This window comes from Dicentrarchus labrax, unplaced genomic scaffold (genome assembly GCF_905237075.1).
Source record: "Dicentrarchus labrax unplaced genomic scaffold, dlabrax2021, whole genome shotgun sequence".
NCBI classification, from domain to species: Eukaryota; Metazoa; Chordata; class Actinopteri; family Moronidae; genus Dicentrarchus; species Dicentrarchus labrax.
The window spans coordinates 23,466,249-23,490,168 of NW_026136703.1; the positions used below are offsets into that span (position 1 = coordinate 23,466,249).

The following is a 23,920-nucleotide window of genomic DNA, read 5'->3' on the forward strand; positions in this document are numbered from 1 at the left end:
ACACACACACAGAGTTCATACAATCAACTGTTATTTTATATTTTTTTGCATTTTACAATTCAAGACTCTGGCATTAACATGCATTGCTTTATCCTAAAAACACACTCAAAAAAAAACAAACCCCAAAACTACCGATAAAACAAAAATCACTTCTTAAAATCAAAAAAGAATAATTGAATAGCAAATGATTTTTTATAGTATTTACATTTTTTTTCTTTTAAAATTCAACTCTAAAAACCTCTTTTAAGTCCATTGATAACGTAAAAGGAAAGATTTAAGTGCTTCTGGAGCACTAAGCCTCAAAACATAATATGAAGTAAACCTTCAAGCTAAAATATACTGTAGTTTTTTTTATGATGCTAGCTCACACCCATAATTCCAGCAGAAACATTTCCTCTTTTTTTTAATATATATATCATATTCAATAGCAAAAAGCCATTAAAAACTGCAACGATTACCGAAGACTATTCCATCAAATCAAGTACATGGAAAAATAAAAACAAAAACAATAAATTATACTAACCTCTGGGTGTAAAATGGGACTTAAAGCTTCCCAGATAAAAATTTGTCATTATTATTTTTTTTTTAAATCGAAAACCGACATGATGAAGTTTAAGCTGTGAAGCCTTCGTGAGTCAGACTTTAAAAAAAAAAAAAAACATCAGGGCACATCTGTTAGGGAGCAGCTGCCTCGGGGTCAGTCCTTCACAAATTTATGACTGCAGCTGTCAACTTGATTGTCATGATAATAAAATAAAAAAAATACTGAGGATATTTATTTATGTCTCGAGAAAAGAAAAACCTGCAAGTGGTGTCAGTTTTTAAAAACACATTAAAAACCCCCAAAATAATCGATTGGGAAGACTTTAAAGAGCAGATCTCAGATCATCAGATTAAAAGGCACACAGGACTTGTCTGCAGTATCTCTTATCTTGGCAAACTACAATCACAGTTTAAAAAAAAAAAAAAACAAAAGGCTGAGAGAGCTCTTTACAGACCAGAGCTGTTTACAGATTGTGGAGATCAACAGGTTGTTGAGGAAGTTTTTTGGCATCCGAGAGAATAAAAAGGCAAAATGCAGGGAATGCATTTTTTTTTTTGTGTTTTTTCTTTGTAAACGTTACGAGCTGTCAGGCGCACAGATTCAAGCTCACTGCCAATGCTTGTTTTTGCTTTTAAAATGAAATGCACAGATAAAAACAGTCAAATTTAAGTCAACCACGCTCAGTCGCTCTTCATGCCCAAACAGTTTGCCGCTGAGAAGACTGAACGCTGAGCTCAGAGCTGCTTCCGCCGCCGTCGCCATCATCATCGCCGCCTCGCTCTACTCCTCTTCTATCCGAACCCACACCTACAGGAGGGGAGCTTCATTTACTTGGTGCAACGCTTTCCTTCTTCGCGGCTCCGGGCTCGGCCTTTTTCCTCGGGGCGGTGGCTGCTGCTGCTTTCTGGGCGTTGTCTTTGGGTGTGTTCTGAGCGGCGGCGGCAGCGGTGGTGGTGGCGGCGGCAGCGGGGTGAGCGGCGGCGTTAGAGGATTTGGAGGCCTGCGTGGGTTTTGAGGTAGAGTTGGAAGGATGTCGCCGACGCCTCCCTTCATCCCCGGCCGAGGATGAGTGACGTCTTCTCCTGCCTCCCTCCTCTCCCATCGGGGGCTGCGGACACAGAAGGTCAAGGTCATTACATGAAACAACAGATTTCCTCAGTCGACCAATCAATATATACATATCAATATATTATATATATATCTCAAGAACATTTCAGAGGGAAATACTGAACTTTTTACTCTACTACATTTATTTAATAAGTTACTTTTCAGATTCTGATGACATATTATAGATTATAGGATATATATTGATCGGAAATGAGCCATTCTGCATAATGAGTACTTCTACTATTGGTACTTTAAGTACAATTTGATGGTAACTGGAGCTGGACGTCGCCTCAGATAGTGGTAAAATGTGTTTTCTCTCTAGTTTAAAGGCTACATTTTATTTTGCAGTTCTTGAATAAATGTTATTTAATATAATATTTGTATTTATATAATCAAAAACTCCTCCGTCAGACACTCACCACCACCCTGAAGTCCTCCAGGTTCTTGAACTGGGAGAGGTGTTCCTGCAGCTTTGGGTCAATGGGCTGGTTCTTTATCTTAGAATATTTCAAGAAGGCCCAGAACTTCTCCAGTCCATACAGCTGACCTGGAGGAGAGGAAACAACAGCACAACTGATTCAGTGGAAACTCACAGTTCATTTAATGTCAGTTTACAACACAAGCTCTTGAAGGTTTAACCAAACTCGGGTAAACAGCAGCGTCTTCTCTGATTAGTTTGTATAACCAGAAGGTTTTCTGAGCCGTGTTGAATCACAGCTTTTTGGTTGATTGCGATGTTTTATTTTATAACACAACTGGCCCCTGTTGATGTTTACTATAAACTGCTGTAATCAGCATTATTTACAGTAGAAATACACCAACTTCTGAGTGTGTGGGGACATGCAATCAGGTAAAAATCTATTTTAATCCAATCTGTTCAATTAAAAACCAGTCCACAATCTCTGCTTTGTTCATTACTCCTTAAATAATAATGGCTCAGTAGTATTACTCTATAGTGAGCAGTAAATTGAGATTTCAGCCGTAGAGTCCAGCATGTTTTGAGTCAAACGCAGGGAGCGATATCTGTCACATCCTGTTTGTTCCTCTGACAGAGAAGTTTAGCTGACTGAAAGCTTGAGAAACTTGCCTCAGTCTATTTCTTATTTATCAGATAGAAACAATTTCCTTCACAAACAGTCGTATAAGCTGCGGTTTGGGGCAAAATTAAATTAATTTAATTTAACCACAGTCCCTAACTAACAGTTCAAATCAAGCAGAGATTTCCTGTTCTAGAAAGTTTAAGTGTTCAATGCATGTACAATTAACATCGCTGTGTCTGTATCACCCACAGCAACAAGAAATCTGATGCCGTATGCGTGTATGTCAGTTCCATTTTGTGTCTGGTAAACCTGCTGTATACACATCCAGCTATTAAATAGCTGATCTGACTAAAATACAAACATTTACCGGATATTTGGTCATTTTAATCAATTTCCAGGTGTTTCCACGACTGGAAAACTGCTCTTAATTTCCAGATCTTTTATTCCAGGACGCGTGGGAACCCTGCACATAATGGCTTGACCCATTTTGATTAGTGCTTCAATTATCATTGCTGCTTATGACTCATAAGTATAGTATCAGGGAGGTGACTGTGGCCAGACATTGGCTGCTTAGTGTTGTTTAGTCTGTGGATAACTTCAGTGTCACATCTCTCTGACAGATCAGCCTCTGGTGTAAGGGAGGGAGGGAGAGAGGGAGGGAGGGGAGCTGAATAGGAAACGTTTTACTGAACACCAAAATAACTCAGCTGGAAATAAGTGGCTGAAGCCTTTACTGGCAATCGTCCATTCTGCTTCACTGGGTCACCCACAGTGTTGAAATAGGTTGAGAGATCGCCTTTAATCCTCCCTTTCTTTTTTCCTCTTTTCACACAACTACACATTCAGCTTTAGAGGGGCGAGCCGCCGCAAAGAGAACTTTTAAGTCGGGTCAAGCTGCTTTACAGGGACGGATATTAGTGACACCTCTGATTCAGCAATTATAAGCTGCATATGAGCATTAATAAATGGTTTGTAGCACATTATAATGTAGTTTTAAAAACACACACAGTTTGTGTTAACAGGGGTGAGGGATTGCATCATTATCTGTATCTGTTCAACCAATAAATGATCTATATTAATAACCATGCTTGAAATGGGCGGGGCTTAAACATGAAGTGGGTGGGACAAACTGTAAGCTGTTAACTTTTGGCCTGATATTGATATGGGTCGATCAGAAGTTGCTTTTATTCATTAGAAAACTATTTACAACCTCAGAATCGAGCTTTAGAGCAATGTTTTTGACCACGAGAGCAAGATAACTATTCACAGATCGAGATATTGACACATTTTCCTCCGCCGTACTCGTACATTATCTGTACCGGATACTCATTAAAGCTGAGCACTCTCTCAACCTCAAACTATAACTCTTGTATGAAGCATCTGTAACTGTTACATAAACAGTAACCTCACAATGAGATTTAAACAGATTTATGTTGCTTTGTGTCCTTAACATTTGAAACCTTTAGTATTATAATAAATATTATGGGAAAACCCAGTTTCTTCGCATTCTGTAACAGTGGCCAGTTATGTGATTTTATTCTGGAAATCTTGGTAAACCAGTGAAAGTGGCAGGTAGTCAGTTTGTTCATTACCTTTCTCAAAGTCCCTGAGGGTCTCTTCTTGAAAGTCCTTGAACAGATCTAACCTGAATCTCTTCTCCAAACCGTAGCTGTAGTATCTGAAGAGACATTCCAGTCCGTACCTGCAGAGGGAAACAAATATTTACCTGCACTCCACCAGAAAAACAAGTAAATAAATAACATTCAGCTTTTTTAAAACCTGGCACAGGTACGTTTGCATAGACGGGACATTTACGTGACGTCATTGCATCACTGTAAACTGATATTTCCCCACATGTTCCTCCAGCTGCTTCACAACAATAAAACTCTCTCACGGATTATTAGTGACTTTAACGCAGCTGACAGAGGATCCAGTTTTCAGTAAAGTCAATAAAGTCAGCTGCTACATAAAAACCTGAGGGCGTTGTGGCATTGTCTGCCAACACACCCTGAAAGTACATTCACTCCAACTTCAACACACAGGCCTGAGCTGCCTACTTATTCAGACAAGAATGTGGGTTTGGCAGGTGTGTGAAGGCGCCTCTGGCAGACATACAACAATGTTAAAGCGAAGGGAGGCTCCCCCCTGTTAACCCTCTGCTGCTGTGGAATGACGGTCAAACGCTGCTGCTGTCTGCAGACACACACTCAGGGATCAGGAACCCACCAATTAGTCTGGTTTACACACAGAAGAATGTGTAAACTTTAGTTATAAAAGCCTTCCTGCACTTGTTAGGACGCATAAAAATACAACTTCTGAATTCGGAGAGTTAACTTGAAGTGAAGGATGACTAAGAGGGGTCTGGCTCCTCCTCGCTGCTTCCTTTACATAGTTTTGGAGATCTTGTTTAAATATACTGAGGTACTATATTGTGTTTGTTATTCCTGTGACTTCTGTTGGTAAATCAAACCACTCCTCTGGGACATTAAAGCTCGATTTTAATCTTTTTTTAAGGCCATCAAAGCTCACAGAGTAAGATAAAAATGGATGATAATCACAATAACAACACAGCTACTTCATAACGTTGTGTATACAATGTGTGTTTTAACCCAACAGCGGCAAAAGCTTTAATTTGTGTAAATATCTGTGTTGAAAAGTCATTTATCAAGAAACAATCAAGGAAAGATCTGCTGCTTTTCTCTGTTTGCATTATTGTAAACATTGAATATATCTTTGGATTTTGGATTATTGATCAGACAGAACAAACCATTTCAAGCTGTCTGGTATTGTAGTATGAAGCTGCACTGCACTCATAATGATAACTTAACATCTTAGCATAATTACAAGATCCGGATCTCATAAAAACATAATTACTGACATTTAAGAAGGCAGAAAACAACAACACCTACTTTAAAGGTTGTTTACTTGTTCATCTCCTGCTTTGTTTGACACCTTGGTAGAATTTGACATTTAACTAATGTAATGCTAGACGACAATAAAAATGGATGAATTAACTTCTTTTTTTTTTTTTTACAAAAGAGGTTCAGGACAAAACTTGCAGTTCAGTGTGATTGTCAGGTACGTTCAGGTATGTACACAACACACAACTCCCACAGACCTCTTCCACTGTTAAAGAGGAATAAAACGTACGTGTGCAATGTTGACTTGGAGCCAAGCTGTCGCCATAGTAACACAATCAAATTAAACTGTGTGTAGGTGTTTTGACTGATTACTTAATGCTAATGTAGCATCTGATGAGTTGTGTCCAAGTTCACGAAACTCAAAGAAAAATCTCCTTTCTTTCAGCAGTTGACAGCACGTTCATTACGCAACCGTTGGCATTAGCATCGACCTAAAACATCAGCTTCCTGCTTCATTGATTAGAGAAGCTACAGATTAATATCTTATAATTATGAGATCTTCTCTTTAGTTTATTAAAGCCAACAGCTGTTGCACGTCGTGAACTCGCCGCTCATCTCCCAGCGGAAACTACTGGGGCGGAGAACAGGGGGATCAGGGGGCGCTGGTGTAGCACACTCGCATGCACAAATATATCAGCAATCACCGATTGATGGACTGACGGTGGCCGATTGGAAAATTCAAAGTCACAATTACGAGAAAGCGATTAAATGCGTTTGCAATTTTTCCTCTGTACTCTTTAAACTCGTGGTGCTCAACGATTAATTGAGAGCCAACTGTCACATGCAGCTCAGCAGTAAACAGCATTATTAAGACGAAGCACTGTCAGCACGAAGTAAGGCAGACTTCAGAGCACATATAAAGAGGCTTTAGGATCTCAGGGTGTGGCTTCTGCGGAGAAAGTGACATGACTGAGGAAATTCATGTTTGCTGTTTGCTTGTCTCTTGGCTCCTTTCCATCACAAATTTGGTGGTGTGTACCTTTCTCAACAAATATTTAACATTTTCCGCCTGAGGCACAGAATAACATTCACACCGAGCTTTAGATATCATCTAATAGCCTCCTCACCTGTTGTTTTCTTTGGCGTCTTCCAGCGCACACTGTTTGAACTCCTCATACATCTTCCTGTTGAAGTTGTCCCTCAGGAAGAAGGACCAGAACCTGAACAGAGTGTTCATCTCCTGAGACTGGCCGATCCCCAACCGTTTCCTCTCTGAAAACACATCGATTCAGTCACCAGAGCACACAAGAACGTCTTCAGTATGAATGTGGTCATTGTGAACTCCAGTATAATCTACATAAATCTGAGATTAACCCTGCAAAAGGACGACTTCTTAAACAAAACAAATCAGCCATTTCTTGTTCCATTTATAATTTCTAAAACGTTGGATCGTGTGATGGTGAGAGTGAGGGATTTTTACCGTTAAGGCACCGTCGGCGGTACTTGTGGTATCCCTGCTGAGTGAAGCCGTTGTCCCTCAGCATCTCGTGGGATGGATGCCAGAATTTGGGCAGAGACTGGGGGGTGCATCCGTAACTTCCTGTCAGCGGGGCTCCCTCTGATGGGGAGGCGTTAGAGCTGCTGCAGGAGGATGAGAGAAGACATCTGAGTGGCGAGGCAGGAACTTAAAATTAACACATTTCCTTACATATCAATGCAGATTTTTATTTATCGTATCCATTAAGCCTGATCATGTTCCTATCAGTTGTGTATTTCACCCTGTAGTCTACACCAGCTGTCATGTTCTGCTGAAATAATTAATCAATTAGTCGACTGGTAGAAAATCTGCAACAATTTTCATGATCAAGTCATTGTTTGTTATTTATCAAGGAAAAAAAGACAAATATTTTCTGATTCAAGCTGCTTGAACGGGTGGATTTGTTGCTCTTATCTCTTTTATATCTTTGCAAATTGAATACTTTTAGTTTTCTGTACTGTTGGTCAAACAAAATGAAACATTTGACAATCATTAGGGATCTAAAGAAAATATTTTAAAAATCGCAATGTATCGCCTTGCTTACAGTGCTGCAACATAACATAATACTTATTGTATAAATATGGTAATAAAGCATTATTAAGTGGAGCTTGATAGAGAATTCAGTAAATGCAGCTCAAATGTTTTGGTCCTTATTTTTATAATGTTAATATAAATAATCTTACAGTTGCTATTGTACTACTGTACATGCGATTCACTTATCAAAATTGGACTGCTTTCACTGCGTGTGAATTGTGCAGCTGTGTTATGAAGGAAAATGTAGATATCAGGTTGTCTGTACTTGCAGAATGGCATATTAAATGACTCGGGGGGAAAATAACTGGATCAGGAGGATCTGTAAATGAATACCATTTGTGGCTATGTAAAGCACTTTCCCATAAAGGAGGTGCATATTGATAAAGAGAAGTGAATAAAGGTCACAAATGTCAAGCAGAACAAAGAGATAAGGGATGGAGAACTGAGGATGGGGTGAAAGAAGAAGATGACCGGTTTGTGTTCTTCTTTTGCTTTCCAGGTTTGTGACTGAAACATCAACTGAAGAACTGAGAACGAGCAGACAAACCTGATGGATGCAGAGCGCGGCCGGTGTTCACGGGAGTCCATCACCCAGCCGATGTGGGCTTCCTGAGGAGGGTTCGAACTGTGGCTGGTTTTCTTCTTCCTCGGCGTCTGGAAATCACAACAACAGATTTATGACATTTCATGTTACAAAGAGATGCTTTATAAGAGAGGACGCTCCGAGCTTTTAGCTATAGGATGATAACTGGCATAGTGGATTAAAGTGCTACTGATGGTTTGTTATCTAAAAGACTGTTTTCCAGGCAATTTAGTCTCTTACAAGCTCAGTGTTGACATCTAAAAAAATAAAATGAGGCCTTTAAACCCTCACTGAGTGTGCAAAAATATTTGCAAATGTTGTTTGACTCCCTGTGCCAATGAAACCATGTAAACACACACATGCAAAACAGGTAACAGATAGTCACTGTGAGTCTGTAGTTTAACCTGAAACATGTATACTTCCATTAACGCTCTGGTTTCAAAGGCTGCACAAACAAAAGCTGTAATATTGAAATTAGATAGCAGTGAAATGTCGTCACCAGATCAGTGGTAAAGGTAAAGGTAAAGTAAAGAGGCCAAATCATCCTGTAACTACTACTTAAATAGCAACTATTGAGGAAAGTTAACATAATTTTAATCATCTCACAACCCCCCCGAGATCTATACGTGTCTGGGAACCACTGTTACATTTATTATTTATTTGTATCACACTCGTGTCTCTACATGCTGTACTAACCTGGCCGTCGATGGTGCCACTCTCTTTCATGACGGGGTAGAAGCGAGGAGTCTTGTTGGGGTCCTGGCGTCCGGGGGTGCGAGGCGTTTTGGGTGTTCGGGGCTGGTGAGTGTGGGGTGACTCTGGGACCGTTGTGGGCAGAGAACGGGCCAATTCTGCTCCACTGTCCACTGTGAGCACACGTTGTTTAAAGATCATTATTATAAACTCTTATAGATGGTTTAGGATTACACGACATGCCACATGTATGCTCTTGTAGATAATATCTGTATTTTAAACGTTACAGATGAGCTGAAATTAAACTTTATTTAAGTAAAAGGCTGAAATTTGAACAATAGTACACTTTCTCAATGGACTGTAGCAACTGTTTGATATGCCAAAGCAGATACTGAGTGAATTATCCTGCTTATTTAAACTGAACTAAATAATCAAATGCACATTTTCTTATGGAAATAAGTCTGAACTGAACAAAATCCCACCAGAAAGTGACAGAACAAATGAAAATGTTTATGAGATTTCACAGAAGGTGTGGTTAAAATGCAGAAACAGGATGCTGCTCAGCTTGTTTTTGAAACCGCCTTAACAGCAGTTCCACAAACCCACCTGGCATCGGAGGAGGCGGGACTTCCTGGTTTGGGTCAACGGGCACTTTGGGGGTGAGAGTGTCAAACTCATCTTTACTGATCACGTTCAGCTTCTTGAAGTTCTCCACCTCCTGCTGGGGAACACAGGAACACACGTACAGTTATAAAAAAAGAAGGGTTTTATTGTTATTGTTCCACATGAGACACTGAAGCACCAAAACATATAAACCTTTAAAGATCTATGTACTGTAAAAGGAGAATAGATTAGATAAGAGAAGCCTAGTAACAGTTAAAGTTAGGTTTACATTGTCTAGTTTAATCAATTACTTATTTTTCATTGTAATTATTTCATCAGACTTTAGTAAACCTCTCTTTTAAAGCACTTTTGTCAACGTGTGATGTGTTGTTTTTTTAAATGATGACAATAATATTTAATAAAAAAAAACAATTAATCATGTAACTGATAAGTTCTCACCACTAATGATATATTTATAAATTAAATAAAGTGATTTAAAAAGATAAAATACTATGAAAACACTATTACTTGGTAATATTTTGTTTCAATATCAACCTGCTATGTAGTCAGGTTCCTGAACGTAGCACACACACATACATCAATGATTAGTTACGAGCTGAAGTGTGATAGTAAGATAGTAAGAGGAGGTAAAATGAACGGTTCAAAAACGCTGCAATCGTGGCTCCAAACAGGAAATAATGGGAAGAGACGTGCGGACCAGACGGTTTATAACACAATAAATAATCGTTTTATTATGAATAAACCGGCCTCCTGTGTGAAATGTTCCCAGCCTGCCTACGCTAATGTATTCAAATAATTCATTATGGAGAGCCTAATATTTTCTGAGGTGGTAAATGTAATTAAATTAAACTATTATTGATAGAAAAAACCTCAACTGTAAGACAATAAAATCCACATCAACAATCAAAGTATCCCTGCACTGGACTCAGATAGGAGACCGTGTAATGTTCCAGCCTCTCCGGCCGTCTGACGGGCTGTTTGAACTGATAACAGTACGACATGGTGGTAAAAATACTTGATATGCCAGCGGCTGCAGTCATGTACGCTTGTGTGACACACAGCAGATGTGCAGAGTACTTCGAACTTTACACGTCAGCGCCGCAGGAAAATCCAGGTGACCTTGGCGCGCGTGTGTGTGTGTGTGTGTGTGTGTGTGTTCAGGCGTGACAATTCCCACATGTGGCGACATTATTGACAACCTTTGAACCGAGAATGAGCCAAACACTATTAAAACTCACCGTCAACAGCGAAAATAAGAGGGATTCAACCTGTTTGTGTGACCACTTTAGCTTTTACACACTGTAGATGTTATTAGTGTGACTGGTATTCACTCACAGGCTGCCAGGTGTACAGTTTAAAAGCACTTTACTTCAATTGTTGTTGTTTTTCTACAACTTTATATATATTTATTTCAGAGGGACATGTTATATGTTTTATGTGTTCAAATCACGTTCTTCTAAAACTATACATTTACTTTTTAGAGTAAGATTTTACATGTAAAACAGCTGTTCAAATATCAGGCTTTAAGAAACACGTTTACTCAGAATTGTAATTTAATCCTATTTTCTATATAATTTCATGTTACTTTTTTACTTTCATTTATTTTAATCCTGAAGAACTTTGTAAACCTTGTGCTATAAATATAAAGCTACTATTATTATTATTAGAGTATTATTAGTTCATACTTTTTTTTAAATTTGAAATAGTCAATTTACTTGAAATTGAATTTCTGAGCCCAGAAGGTGTACATATCCTGCAGTATTAGTAGTATTAGTATTCCTACCTTTTGCTTTAGTAAAATTACTACAAACAAATCTCTGCTGATAGTCACACATACATGCAGTTAAAACTACTGATGAAGCAGAACATGTTCGTCTATCTATCTATCTGTTTATTGGCCAGAGTTTTAAGACCTCTGTGAGGCTGACAGGGTTGAGGTGGCAGAGTGTGACGGCCCCCGAGGTTCAACCTGCTGCTCAATTACTGTAACTGTTGTCTACCAAAGGTCAGGAAACACACGTCTCCTTCTCTCCTGCAGAGCTGAGTGGTAACGCAAGAGATTCTTGTTTTGAGGAGATTTTTGGTACCACATTTAACCCATCAATCAAACATTGGGGGAGAGACGTCTTCCTTCATCAGACTTTGTGTCTTTCATGATAGATACCGCCACTCATGCTTACTACTCAGACCTCCCTCTATTTGTTTTAGAGTGGAAAAGATTAGACGATTAATCTATCAAGCAAAAATACCAAACATTTTTAAGCTCCAGCTTCTAAATGATAAGGTTTACTGCTGTTCTTTACCTTATGTGATAATTCAGTTAAAATATTTGGGTTTTGGACTGTTGGTCAGACAAAGTAAGCTGTTAATAAGCTGTTGGAGACACAAAGAAGATAATCGTCATCGTTAGTTGAAAATATTGATGCTATTTTTGCTTCCACAACCTTAAAATAGTTTGTTCAAGTTATACATATGATTTAATATGTTTATTATTATCATTATTGTACGTTTATTCCAGTGAAAGAGCTCCCAGCCTGTGTGTGTTTCAGCTTTCATTAACCGGATATAGATTCACTCACTCGTGGTTACACAATAAAAGCAAGTGTGGAAAAAAATAAGCAGAAGTTTACCTTTATAAAAATATTCCACATTAGTACTTCAGGACACACATGGAAACCAGGTTGAAGGTGTTCACTTGCACCTTCTTGTGCACAAAAAACATCTTAATCTCAAGACTAAAATCTCTCTATTGAATAAATTAAATCAACGGGGGATGATTGCTCTCAGCTGTTTGCACAGTTAACTGCACAACGTTTCAACATTCACTTCACGCTTCCTCAAATAATGCAGCACTTTCACCTTGATCATGTTTTGTTACATTTTCTCCCCTCAGAAGTTAAAAAGGCTGATGAAGGAGACCCAAGACTTTGTGTGTCAACCTGCTGATTTAGTTTACGGCATAATCCTTTAACTACTAATGAAGGATAAATGCCTGGTTATATACCCTGATCATAACAATGACTATACAACCCCATATAATACTGTTAACTGTTATAAAACTAGACTCCTCCTGTATTACTACATAGTTCTGTGATTAATTAAGATTGCATAATGGTGTGTAACCTATAGACAAGTGTTTCTACACACACAGCGTTTCTGCAGACGAGGCAGAAAAGAGCAGGTCACTAAGCTTGCAGCAGCTGCATGACACACACGTAGCCTTGAGGCTCGTATAGTGTGCGATAAATAGTAGTTTATTTTTGTCTCCCTCTACAGTGTGAGATTTAACAGCTCTGAACAAAGTCTTTAAGTCAAAGTGCTCAGAGCATCGGCAGCGCTGAGATTTGTGGAAGACAGTGCTGCTTTATTGTGTTTCTCTTTTTTAAAAAAAAATGCTTTTATTCTTTTTATTGACTTTGTCAAAAAGGCTAATTCATTCTGCACTTGCAGAGTTCAACAGTCAAGGAACTGTCTGACCTATTTTCCAGTCCCAGGATTAAATGTCAGTCCCCCGACGAGGACAGTCTGGTGTCTTATTTAAGACTGGGCAATTGTGACATAACTGGATGATCTAATATCAGTTTTTAAAATACAAAAAGATCCTTCTATCAGTGAATAAAGTATGTCTACATTTGCTAAATGTTAGTTGTGGAAGTGGTTTCTTGTTATTAAAAAGAGTCACACTGCACACTGTAAAATGTACACAAAAAGGATGTTTTTAGTCAAAAGTATGACTGCTTACCTGTGGAATAAAATTAAATTTAAGTTGTGGTTTTATATTTATGCAATTTTATTAACCGATGTAGCTGAAGCTTCATGAAAAAAAACAATAAAACCATCATATACATGAAATAGCTGTTGTCAACTACAGATTATCTCAAGATAATATCTTCCCTGAAATCCTCCTGCTGCCCAAAAATATTAAAAGGTTAAACAAAGATATTTCAATTAATGTTCAAGCTCTAGTCAACAGTAAAAGAAAACGTTAGTGTTTTTGAGTCAGGCAGTAACTGGAAACGGTGCGATCTGAAACTGTACAAAAAGAATGAGGAATATTGTTTATGGAAAATCAAATTACTAAAGCATCAGAGCGTCAGCGTGCTGTGTATTTGTATCCAGCACAGCACAGAGTTTTTGTCTTTAACTGTGGACAGAGTTCCTCCTTTGACACAGTGGCACAGCTAGAAAATTAAATCACTTAACATGGTGGCAGTTCATTCAATAACAGGAAGTGAACAATGTTTTGCCAAGGCCAAACAACCAGAACAATCCCGTTTACTGACTGCTGGGCAGCTGGGCACTAACATTAACTCTGAGTCTTTGTGTTCAAGCAGCCTCCATTTTCTCTCAGGCACTCATTATTCTCCCTCTTTCTCCTGACCCAATTTCTATCTTCTCATGTCATTTTCAGTAAAAACAGACAATATGGCAGCTCCAAACACGTTCCTACAAGGGTTGAGACGTAAAACTGAAAAACCGATGTAATATGAAGCCTGAGAACCTTGTGTGTGTGTGTGTGTGTGTGTGTGTGAGAATTGTGGCATAATATAAAGTTTGTTCAGACATGACACTTGATGTATGCGTGTTGTTCTGTGACTGACCTGCTCAAACATGTTTGGTTCCCAGAACTGAGATATTTCTTTTAATTAACTGTGTGTCTGTGATACTTTCACGCTTCATGTGGCTCACTCAGTCAGTAGAGAATAAAATAATACAGGGTTCAGGTGTTTTTGAGAAGTTGCTTTTAAAAAAAGGACACAGTGAAGGGTGTTTGTGTCACTTACACAAGATTAAACTGAGACGTGAAAGATTTAAGGTGCAAAAATTGGGTTTTAGAATGATTTTGCATTCAAATTTGAATAATATAACGCTGAATAAAAGCGTTTGAGTCATTTAGATAAAAAACAGACAGGTTTTCTCAGTAAAAATGCAAAATATAGGGATTTTGTAATTCCAAATAGGAAGAAATTCCCAATAGTGACTAAGCCCATACCGAATAGCTTCAGTCTAAGCTTTAGAAGCTTTCTAATCCATCATAAGTCCGTAAAGCAATCTTCAATTTCCATACCTTAGACACAATTCTCCTTGTTTTTCATACCTTGCTGCACTCGATCTGTTCCTCTCCCTTCCACAGGTCCTGTTCGTAGTAGTACAGCCCGTCGTTGATGGCCTTAGCCAGGTCCGTGGTGAGTTTCGCTCTGGACTCGTGGTTGCCCGTCCGGTCGCCGCCGGGGTGCTTACGGATATAGGGAGGGGTCTGGGTGACGATAAGGATCTTGTTGACGTCTTGGTCGTCCATCTCATAGTCCGAGTCGTCCTCGTCTGACCAATCTGTGAACCTGTTCTTCCTCGGCGCCATTTGCTCCATCTCTTCATCGAACAGGAAGTCCAGCTCCTCCTGGTCGGGCTCGGCCTGCGGAGGAGCATGGTGGCTGCGTGGTGCCGTCTCGCCGCGCTCCTGGACGACACAGTGAGTGAGCAGCAATTAACCAAGGAACACACTAGATGAGCAATTATAATACAGGATAGGATGACAACATACAAACAAGATACTCATATTTTTGACCTCAAGTTTTTTGAGGTTAATGGAATAAACTATCTTTAAGAGATTATAATCAACATTGGACTGTTCCCTAAACAAGAAGAGTCTCAGTTGACGCACTTTTCATTAGTCGGATAGTTGCAGAAAAACATAAACAACGTTAAACTCGGTGCGGGAGCTGCATCTTTTCACTGGAACTGAAGCAACTGGGGATTGTTGCACCACAGACCTTCTCTCTTGTAACACAGGAAGTCTTCTGCATGTGCTAAATGTACCAGCTGCTGCCACTAGCTCCGCAGCCGTGGCGTCTGCAGCCTATATTCAGGTGTTACGGTAGAGTAAGATAAAGGATGACAAATATTACTGATAAATAAATAAATAGAGCAAATATGAAAACTGCAGGAGACAAGTATGAGGTATGACAGTTAATACAGTATGAGACATGGAATGAATGAGGAGCAGGGAGAAGATGAGGAAAAGAGGTTGTTGAGCAAGTGAGAGAAGGAAGTACTCAACTGCAAAGGGGAGGCGGTCGGTTTGAAGCTCTGAGGGAAGAGAAGGGCTGACAGCAGACACATCATCACTGACTGAATGCTGCCAGCCGAAAGGTGGAGGGACACAGACAGGAAGGACAGACAAAGACGATGGAGGTTATGAGAAACAGGGAAAAAAAGGGATGATGATGATGATAGGGATGACAAATAGAAATATGATGCTTGAAAGACCACAGGCCTGGAGCTGATTAAGACTTCAAGGGGAAGTGTTCGCCACCTTTGTCTTTCCGGGGGGCTGTCGGTGGCGTTTCTCCACCTGGATCCAGGCGTCGGGGTCGGGCTGCGGGGCGGGGGCGTCTTTGGAGGCGTCTGCGGCTGGGAGTGACTCCTGGCTGGAGGAGCTGGGCTCAGATGAGTCCTCGGGCTCAGCAGACTCAGGAGGAGTCTTTGTCACAGGCGATGAGGCTGAAAGGCCGAACACATCAAGACAACTTTCAACAAGGCTTTTAAAGTCACACGTCACACTGTCAGCTCTCATTTAACCACAGAGGTGCTAACGCTGCCTGGTGTCACAAGTAAAATATTTATGTGCACACTATAGCTAAAAGGACGAGTCAACTGGCAGAATATTATTAGAAAGAGAATGTATAATGACAAAATGAGCAGAAAATCATAGGTTCTGCTTCTTAAAATGTGAAGATTTGCTGCTTTTCACCATCTTTTATTGTATAAAACTGAATAACTTTGGTCGGACAGCACAAGACATTTGAATCTTATGGCATTTTATGGAGCAAACAATAATCAAGAAAACAGTCGGCATGTTAACCAATAAAAGAACATAATTGTTATCCATCAATTGATAATGAAAACAGACTAGAAACCGGAAATTTGTGGCTTGTTTTCTTTATCACTTCATAGATTCACATCTTGAAGTATCTTGTTTTGTCTACGGTTCAAACCCCAAATATATATTTGGTTTTGTTACATAGAAGTTAAAGTGATACATCAGAGAAAAGCAGTAAAATCTGAGAGTTTTTGGCAATTTTGTGAGAAAATTGACTTAACCGATCATTTTTATTTAATTAAAAAGGATAAAGCTGATGATATAAAATCCCATAAAAAGACTAAAACTAAAACAGTGTCGCTCTACTGGTCACAATACATATCTTTAATGACAACTGGTCACTGTTGTTATTAACAATCATTACTCAAACAGAAAGAAATCGAGCATTTGTAGGGGACTATTTTCAACGACGGATTAAACCAAATGTGGTGCTCTAGTGAGCATTTTGGACGTTGGACTCGGAACGGAGCCAAGATAAACTACAGTGAGTGATCCTTGATGTGTTTACAGTAGTTTCTGATCAACAATGGAGCTCTACGCACAATAAGACAATAAGAGAAACACAGAATATCAGCAGACTTCTTCCTTTAAGCTTCACTTGTGTGTTGTCTAAAAAAATACTGACCGGAGTTGAGCGTCTGCCGAGGAACAAACTCGGGACAATTGATGAGCTGGGAGAAGTCGGTCCGAGGGGAACCCACGACGGTAGGGCTGGGGATGGGCCAGCGCTCGGGGTCGGATTTACAGCGAACCTTATTGTCCACCAGCTCCACCTCTTTGCTGCTCTTCAGAGCCTGGAGAGCAGGATTTAATAAAAACAAGGACAAATCCATTCCTTTAATTTCACAATCCCAGATTATAGCCAGACCCGAATGTTTAAACTGAATCAGAAGGAACATGTTTCAAGGGAACTTTACTACATGCTGTATATTATTATTATTATATATACAAATGCTAATTTTACTCTTTATGGGGATTAAAAGTTGAAAGCAAATACCAAACAGTGACAGCTACACAACCTAACATTAACAATATAACATCAAAATGATCCCCAGAGGCAACTGGGCACTGAAGAGCACTAAAGGGGTCTAATATGTGCTGTTAATAGCCACACCATCAGACTGATTGAAGATGTGATATTACCTCCATGATGAGGCTGATATCCATAGTGAGAGCCTGCACTCTGTGGAAGCTGGCGATGAGGGAGATGGGGAGGAAGCCCTGCGCGTCCATCTTTCTCCTCAGGAAGAAGTCTCGCTCCAGGTTGTGGAGGCTGAAGTAGTACTCACTGGAGGAGGACATCAAACACGTCATTCAATCAGGAACACGCTTTTTAAAATTAAAACAATGTCTTAATCAAGAGAGCAGCACCGAGATGAGCATGAATGTAGCTGCTGGGTGAACCGATGAGCCCATAAACCATTAAATTAAAAGTTAATGAGACTTCAATTCATTTAAAAGGCATATTACACTGATTTTACATGTCAAAGTCATTTTAGTAGTTACGGTTTGCAAAGTTTTATCTCAATTTGAGTTTGAAAAAAGACACAGTGTAAACAGAAAGACAGCGTAAACAAACTGGGAAAGACTGGTTTCCAGGACTATGCTCCTCACTACTGGAATGAATCGCAAACTAAAGACAAAGACACTTTTTTCCTCTGAAGGACTTTTAAAATTCTACTTGCTGCCATTTCTAATATCTGTGATTGTTTTAATCGGTACATATCTATGTAACTTGTTCTCTTATACTCAGTGGGACGTCCTGAATAAATAAAACTTAAAATCAAGCACAAATACCAAACACTGTCTGATTTTAGCTTCTAAAATTTGAGGATTTGCTGCTTTTCTCAGTTTTAAATCATAGCAGACTGAATAAATGTGGGTTTTGGGGTGTGGGGTTACTACTTGACACAAATTCCTGTTAAGTGTTGAAGCTCAATATTAAGCTCTTGTTAACAAGTAGAGATTAGCCTATTTATTATCTTGTAAGCCACAATAAAAGAGTAAAATATTATGATCTTGTGACTGGGAAACCAAATCTGTAGTTGGAAAAGCTCTCAGTCCACACACACACACACACACACACACACACACGTCTGTACGTCAAGCACAGCCTGCAGGCGGTGGGTAGTCGTTGCTTCATGTGGAGTAACGCCGGCTGAGTGAGCACCCTGAATAACGCTGAGGGAGACGAGAGAGGAGAAGACAAGAATGTCCCGTCTTCCTCCTCTCTGCCCCCTCCTGCCTCCCTCTCTCACCCATCCCCACTCTCTCTCCCTCTCCCCTCACCCTCCTGCCCGAAACACAGTTCTTTTTTTCTAACACTTCCTCGCTGCATATAATTCATCTCCTGTCCCCCTCTGAGGCACTCGAGTCTATATTTAGGAGTCCACCTCACCCTCCACTATTCTGAGTCTACTGCTGCAATGAGGCCAAAGCTGTCAGTCAGACACACAGTGCACGCTGCCCCCTGCAGGACACACTGAACCCAGAGGAGCTTTACTGGCTACACATGCTCTGTTTACTGCTTATCACTCCCACACACACACACACACCTGATCTGCACAGACGCAACCTTCACTTGTTTGACTCTGCAGGAGCTGGTGGTTAAAACACAACTTTGACCTTTTCTGCCATGTGTTTTTTCCATCATAGTGATAAATTATTGAGGTCAGGATGTCATTACCGGCTTCACAAAAGAGCTAATGAGGTCTAGATTCCACCGCAGTCCAACAGAGACCCATAATCAAAGTTTTTAAAAGCAGTTTCAGTAAGTGACTTTTGGAAGGATGTTTTTTTCTACAGCTTCAGAGGCGACTAACATCGAAAGGATTCAAATCTACTTGTTACAAATCGTATTAGTGGCAGCAACAATGTGTGGGTTCAAGAACAAATAATGTTATAAAGAATAGGTGGATTCCTGTGTCGGATATTGTAATTAGGTTGAACCATTTCCCCAACAAACTTAGGTTTCTTAGACTATTACGTGTAATTCCTTGATTTAGGAGTATGAAGTCTAGGTAAGATATCTAAAGCTGACACTAACAACTATTTTCATTACTGATTAAACTGATGATTATTCTCTCAGTCGATAAATCGTTTTCACTAAAACAATGGCGGAGAAAAGAGAAAAGAAATCAATCACAGTTTCCCAGAGGTGACACAATCAACTTGGGATCATGTAAAACAAAGAAGAGCAGGAAACCATGTAAACTGAGAAGTTAGAAACTCCGAATATCAGGGTTTTTTTGGTTGAGAAGTGATTTAGGCAATTAAACAATTATCAAAACAGTTTTCTTTCAGCAGCTAATCATAAAGTGACATGGGACAACATTTTGAAAACCGATGCTGTATGGTGGTTATGGTTAAAATGGTAGAGAATAAAGGGAAATAAATTGATAAACAGCTGTAGTTATGTTGTATGGAGGCTCAAGTTCTTAACATTTTATTAGCTGTTAACAGTTTATTCCTTTAACTGTCAGTGTGGGAGTCAGAACCTCCAGTTATAAATACAATCAGATTGCATTTATAAAAGTTTTCCAAATACTCACATTTGGCGTTTGATGTATTCTTTGAGAAGCTTTTCGTCCACTGTGTACATCTGGACCTTGTTGCCATCATCGTAGTAGTAAACCATGTTGGTGCCAAACTCTGAGGGGACCTGAGCAGAGCCGTCAGACGACTGAGAGTCCCGGAAGCTCTGAGAGTATTCATAACGGCCTGAAAGAGAAGAACAAACAGAAAAAGAATAAGATAAAACATCTGCTGAATAAGTGGCAAGCATTGAAATTTTGTTTTATGGTAAAAGAAGAAATGGAAAACATTTTTAAAAAGCCAAACTGGATCTCAGTTTTCTCTCATGTTGTTGAAAAAGCTGCTAAAATAAAAAGCAGAGCTTTTCTGCAAGGAATTAAAAACAGACAAAGAAATGACACATAATGCAAACAGAGCAGGTCAAACTGAACGCGTTAACTAGAAACAGAAAATAACACTTTCAACATGACTATAAAGTGTAACGGGTGTCATCTAGTGTAAAAATGTGGCGAAACTAAAAACCGTACCTCGCCCGCGACCTCTCCCGCGCCCACGCCCTTTCCCTCGGCCTCGTATTCCTCCCCGAACGCTCCCACTGTCACTTCGGACGCTGGCGGTATCGTCCCCAAAGTCCCGTTGCTCTCTTCTCCAACCTGTCAACAAGAGTACATGAAAGCGTCACGTCAGGCATTACACATACCTTCATGTAGTGGTTCACAAGCTTCGAGGTCCTAAAGGTCCCCGAGTGGAGGGCTGATAACATCTGATCTGGAGAGGATTCACTTTAGAGACTATGAGCTTGTGATAATTAAGCAGCTCAATATAAACTAAACTACTGTTGAGTGAATAAAATAAAGGGAAGATTTACCTGCTGTTGTTTTTACAACTTGCACAAACATCACAACAACAAACACATACAGGGCAGAAGAAACCTGAGCGGTCAGGTGATCACACAGGCTGTGAGTAATCTAAAGCACCTTTTTGGAGATAGGATAAAATAGGACAACTAACAGTCATTTTCAGCATTGATAAATCTGCTAATTATTTTTACAATTAATCTATTAATCCTTTGGGCTATAAAAGATAAGAAAATAATAAAAAAAGGTAATTCAGAATTTTCTAGAATCCAAATTGACATCTTTATATATCTTGTTTTGTCTGATCAGGTGTCCAACAACAAAATATATATTCAATTAAATATCATTTAGGGAAACATTTTTGCTTTTGATGAAAAATGACTTAAACAGTTCATCAATTAGGAAAATAGTTCATTTTTCTGATTGCTGAACTATTGAAAATTGAGCACACCTGAAATGTGGGTTATAAACCTCTTTTACAGAGAAAAACTAAGTGTAAAGTTAAGTGTAAATATCGTGGCTAAAGATGAAAAAAGTTGTGGTCTGACAAATGCAACATTCAGGTTTCTCTGCAGACTTTGGATGTTATTATTTTTAAATATTATTTTGTGAATTTGAGGTGACAGCAGAACAATTACAGGAAATGAGGGAATGTTTTTTTTTGTTTTGTGTGACTATCTTGAGTACTCCTACATCTCAGATGAAGTTAAATGTTATCATAACCAATAGAAATGATTGGCTAAATATATCAACAACAAAAAACAGGTTATAGAGGAGCTGTTTACATTATCCTGCTGGCACAATAATGGAAATGCTCATGAGTAATGTAAGCAGAGAGGTCAAACAACCTTGGAATCACCCGTCTGATGCAAAAAAAAATTTTTTCACAAAACGAAACGAATCATTGAGAACAAACTACTAAAACCACTAAAGATCATCAGTAAAACGAACACAGCTTAATAATTATACCATGCTTTCTTTCTGCTATGCATTAGTATGGGAAAAAAAAGGTTTGCAGACTCCAGAGAGACAGATGGCAGCGGGGAAAAGTGGTGAGCAAACATGAATTGGCAAACAGTGAAGCCAAAACCAGTGAGTGAAAAAGCAAAAACAGAGACGGAAGACGAGAACAGAAAGCTGCTGGCCACTTACTCCTGCTGCTATCATGCGCCCTGTTATTATGGAGTGTGTGATTGGGCGACGTGGGGTCAGGTTCTGGCTCTGTGTCCCCGCCGTGCGTCTTGTCGCCGTCGTCCCGGGACGCTTCCTCCAGCGGCAGAGAAACCCACTTACGTTTGTTACCTGGCGATGATTGCACACCGAAAACAGAGCTTGAAGAGTTTTGTTCCAAAAACGGTAGAAATCCAGTTTTAGAACAAATTAAAAACTTAACTTCACTTTAATCTGCGTCTCTAAAATAAAAGATCCACTGGTTACCAAACTTTACTTACAACAACCCTTTTCAGATTTTTCAAGGCAATGTTTGATTAAAACCGGCTTATTCTGAGCTAACCACACTTTCAGGGGGCTTTGACTCTCGTTATGTTGAACTATTGACTCAGGGACAACGAAAGGTGATTTAAAACTATGACAATGGTGATGAATGAGTAATGTATGACTTATTAGTGGTCGATCAATCCTGCTTTGAGACATAAAGAATGAGAACTAGTCATTTAGCTGTACTGTAACATACTGTACGTCATAATTAAACCTTACAGATGACTTATTTAACACTAAGGATCATATGAAAACCAACAAAAAGTAGTGAAATTACTCAGTTTGTCTGTTTATTTAGTTTGTGGCAGGATACCCTCAAATGCTAAAATTTTGGGAAATATATTTAATCCCTTTCTTGCGGAGTTAGATAAAGAAATGTACACCTTCCATATCTGCCTGAAATCTTCATTTTGATGCGAACATCATCTGCAAAGGAAGACTGTGTGACACACACTAACAACTAGGATTTGGGTTTTTTTTAACATTGTGAGGATCCTTTGAACCATTATTTTATTTTTGCTTTAACTACGACACTAGTACTCATTCACTAAATTACTTCTTTAATTACAATCTGAAACGTGTCCATCATTGTGTGCATTTGTATGAAGATCCAGATGCAGATTCAGACTTTATCTTATTAAAACAACATTTAAAGTTAAAGTTTGTAGTGAGTTTTGTGTCTATATTAACATGTTAAGATGTTTTTCACACCAACAAACTTTAAAAAGTATTTTCAAAGTGTGAGGGGAATCTATCCTGAATGATCTCAGCTCACTTTGGAACAAAACTCTTCACTTCATCGCTGGTTTAGACAGTCAGAGCTGATGAAGTGGCGTGTCTCTTATTAGCCTCCATAAAAAGATTCATACCTGTTATTTCTAGTTTAACTATCTATAAGATGGAAGTGAATCAGGGGGAGTGCAACACATATGATTATAAGAGCAGAACATGCACCAATCCACAATTACCAACTGTGATCAATAGTTATTGACATGCTCCTTGTACGCAAACCATCGCCGTCCAGTGATAACATTCATCTCCAACATTTAATTAAAGTGGATTCTCATTCAGGAGATGAATCATTTCACATTTTCAGGCATTTTAAAAGCTGTTTAACATGCTTTAGTCAACTGAGAGAAAGTCCTCACCCTCACCTCCTCGCTTCTTCAGGGCGGCACTCTTGGCATCCTGTCCCGCCTTGGACTCTCCGTCTTTGGGCAGCTCACCCAGCGGGTCCGGCTGAGCCTCCTGGTTCTCTTTGCTCTCTCCACCGTCATGGCTGCTCTCTGATTTCCTATCCGTACGCTCCCTCCTCTTCTCCTTCTCTCTGCGTGAGGCAGGAGGCTTCTTTCCGTTGTTGTTTAGGACATTTTGTTGCTGCTGGAAGACGGAGAAATCAGCTTTTTACTCGTCAGAATAACACAACTACAGATCAGTCAGTCTCATTTTTAACTCCTCATCTTGACCATTAAAATCAATTTTGAATCTACTTTTGAATCAGCCAAAAGGCTCCATCACATGGGGTTTTCTCAGGACATGTGAATTAGAAATTAATAAGAAAATTAAGTACTTAGAAGGTATTTCAAATGCAATTTTTTTAGCTTTTCTGAAATCCTCAAATCTTAAATA

The 23,920-nt window shown here is 39.3% G+C and overlaps 1 protein-coding gene and 1 long non-coding RNA gene across 11 annotated transcripts in view; one reads left to right on the forward strand and one right to left on the reverse strand.

The window, feature by feature from the left end:
• Window positions 1-18: 18 nt before the first annotated feature.
• The window catches only part of larp1b (La ribonucleoprotein 1B), a 30,953-nt gene continuing 7,051 nt past the window's right edge, over window positions 19-23,920 (reverse strand). For 2 of the 10 annotated variants that reach the window (XM_051385507.1, XM_051385477.1), the window contains 17 exons: window positions 23,440-23,668; window positions 21,947-22,096; window positions 20,465-20,590; window positions 19,955-20,123; window positions 17,547-17,691; window positions 17,029-17,197; window positions 15,837-16,024; window positions 15,582-15,659; window positions 14,622-14,981; window positions 9,506-9,620; window positions 8,903-9,072; window positions 8,171-8,277; window positions 7,033-7,193; window positions 6,680-6,824; window positions 4,284-4,393; window positions 2,071-2,198; window positions 19-1,652 (listed from right to left, as the gene is read on the reverse strand). In XM_051385507.1, the coding sequence (XP_051241467.1) occupies window positions 1,368-1,652; window positions 2,071-2,198; window positions 4,284-4,393; window positions 6,680-6,824; window positions 7,033-7,193; window positions 8,171-8,277; window positions 8,903-9,072; window positions 9,506-9,620; window positions 14,622-14,981; window positions 15,582-15,659; window positions 15,837-16,024; window positions 17,029-17,197; window positions 17,547-17,691; window positions 19,955-20,123; window positions 20,465-20,590; window positions 21,947-22,096; window positions 23,440-23,668 (2,835 nt within the window). In that variant the 3' untranslated portion in view covers window positions 19-1,367. Of the gene's footprint in view, window positions 1,653-2,070; window positions 2,199-4,283; window positions 4,394-6,679; window positions 6,825-7,032; window positions 7,194-8,170; window positions 8,278-8,902; window positions 9,073-9,505; window positions 9,621-14,621; window positions 14,982-15,581; window positions 15,660-15,836; window positions 16,025-17,028; window positions 17,198-17,546; window positions 17,692-19,954; window positions 20,124-20,464; window positions 20,591-21,946; window positions 22,097-23,439; window positions 23,672-23,920 lie in introns of all 10 variants that reach the window. The other 8 variants (XM_051385467.1, XM_051385498.1, XM_051385539.1 and 5 more) reach the window with 6 other exon arrangements.
• LOC127355069 (uncharacterized) lies at window positions 1,588-8,513 on the forward strand. The gene is made up of 2 exons (XR_007881668.1): window positions 1,588-1,673; window positions 8,123-8,513. It is a non-coding gene; the product is annotated as an uncharacterized LOC127355069 (long non-coding RNA).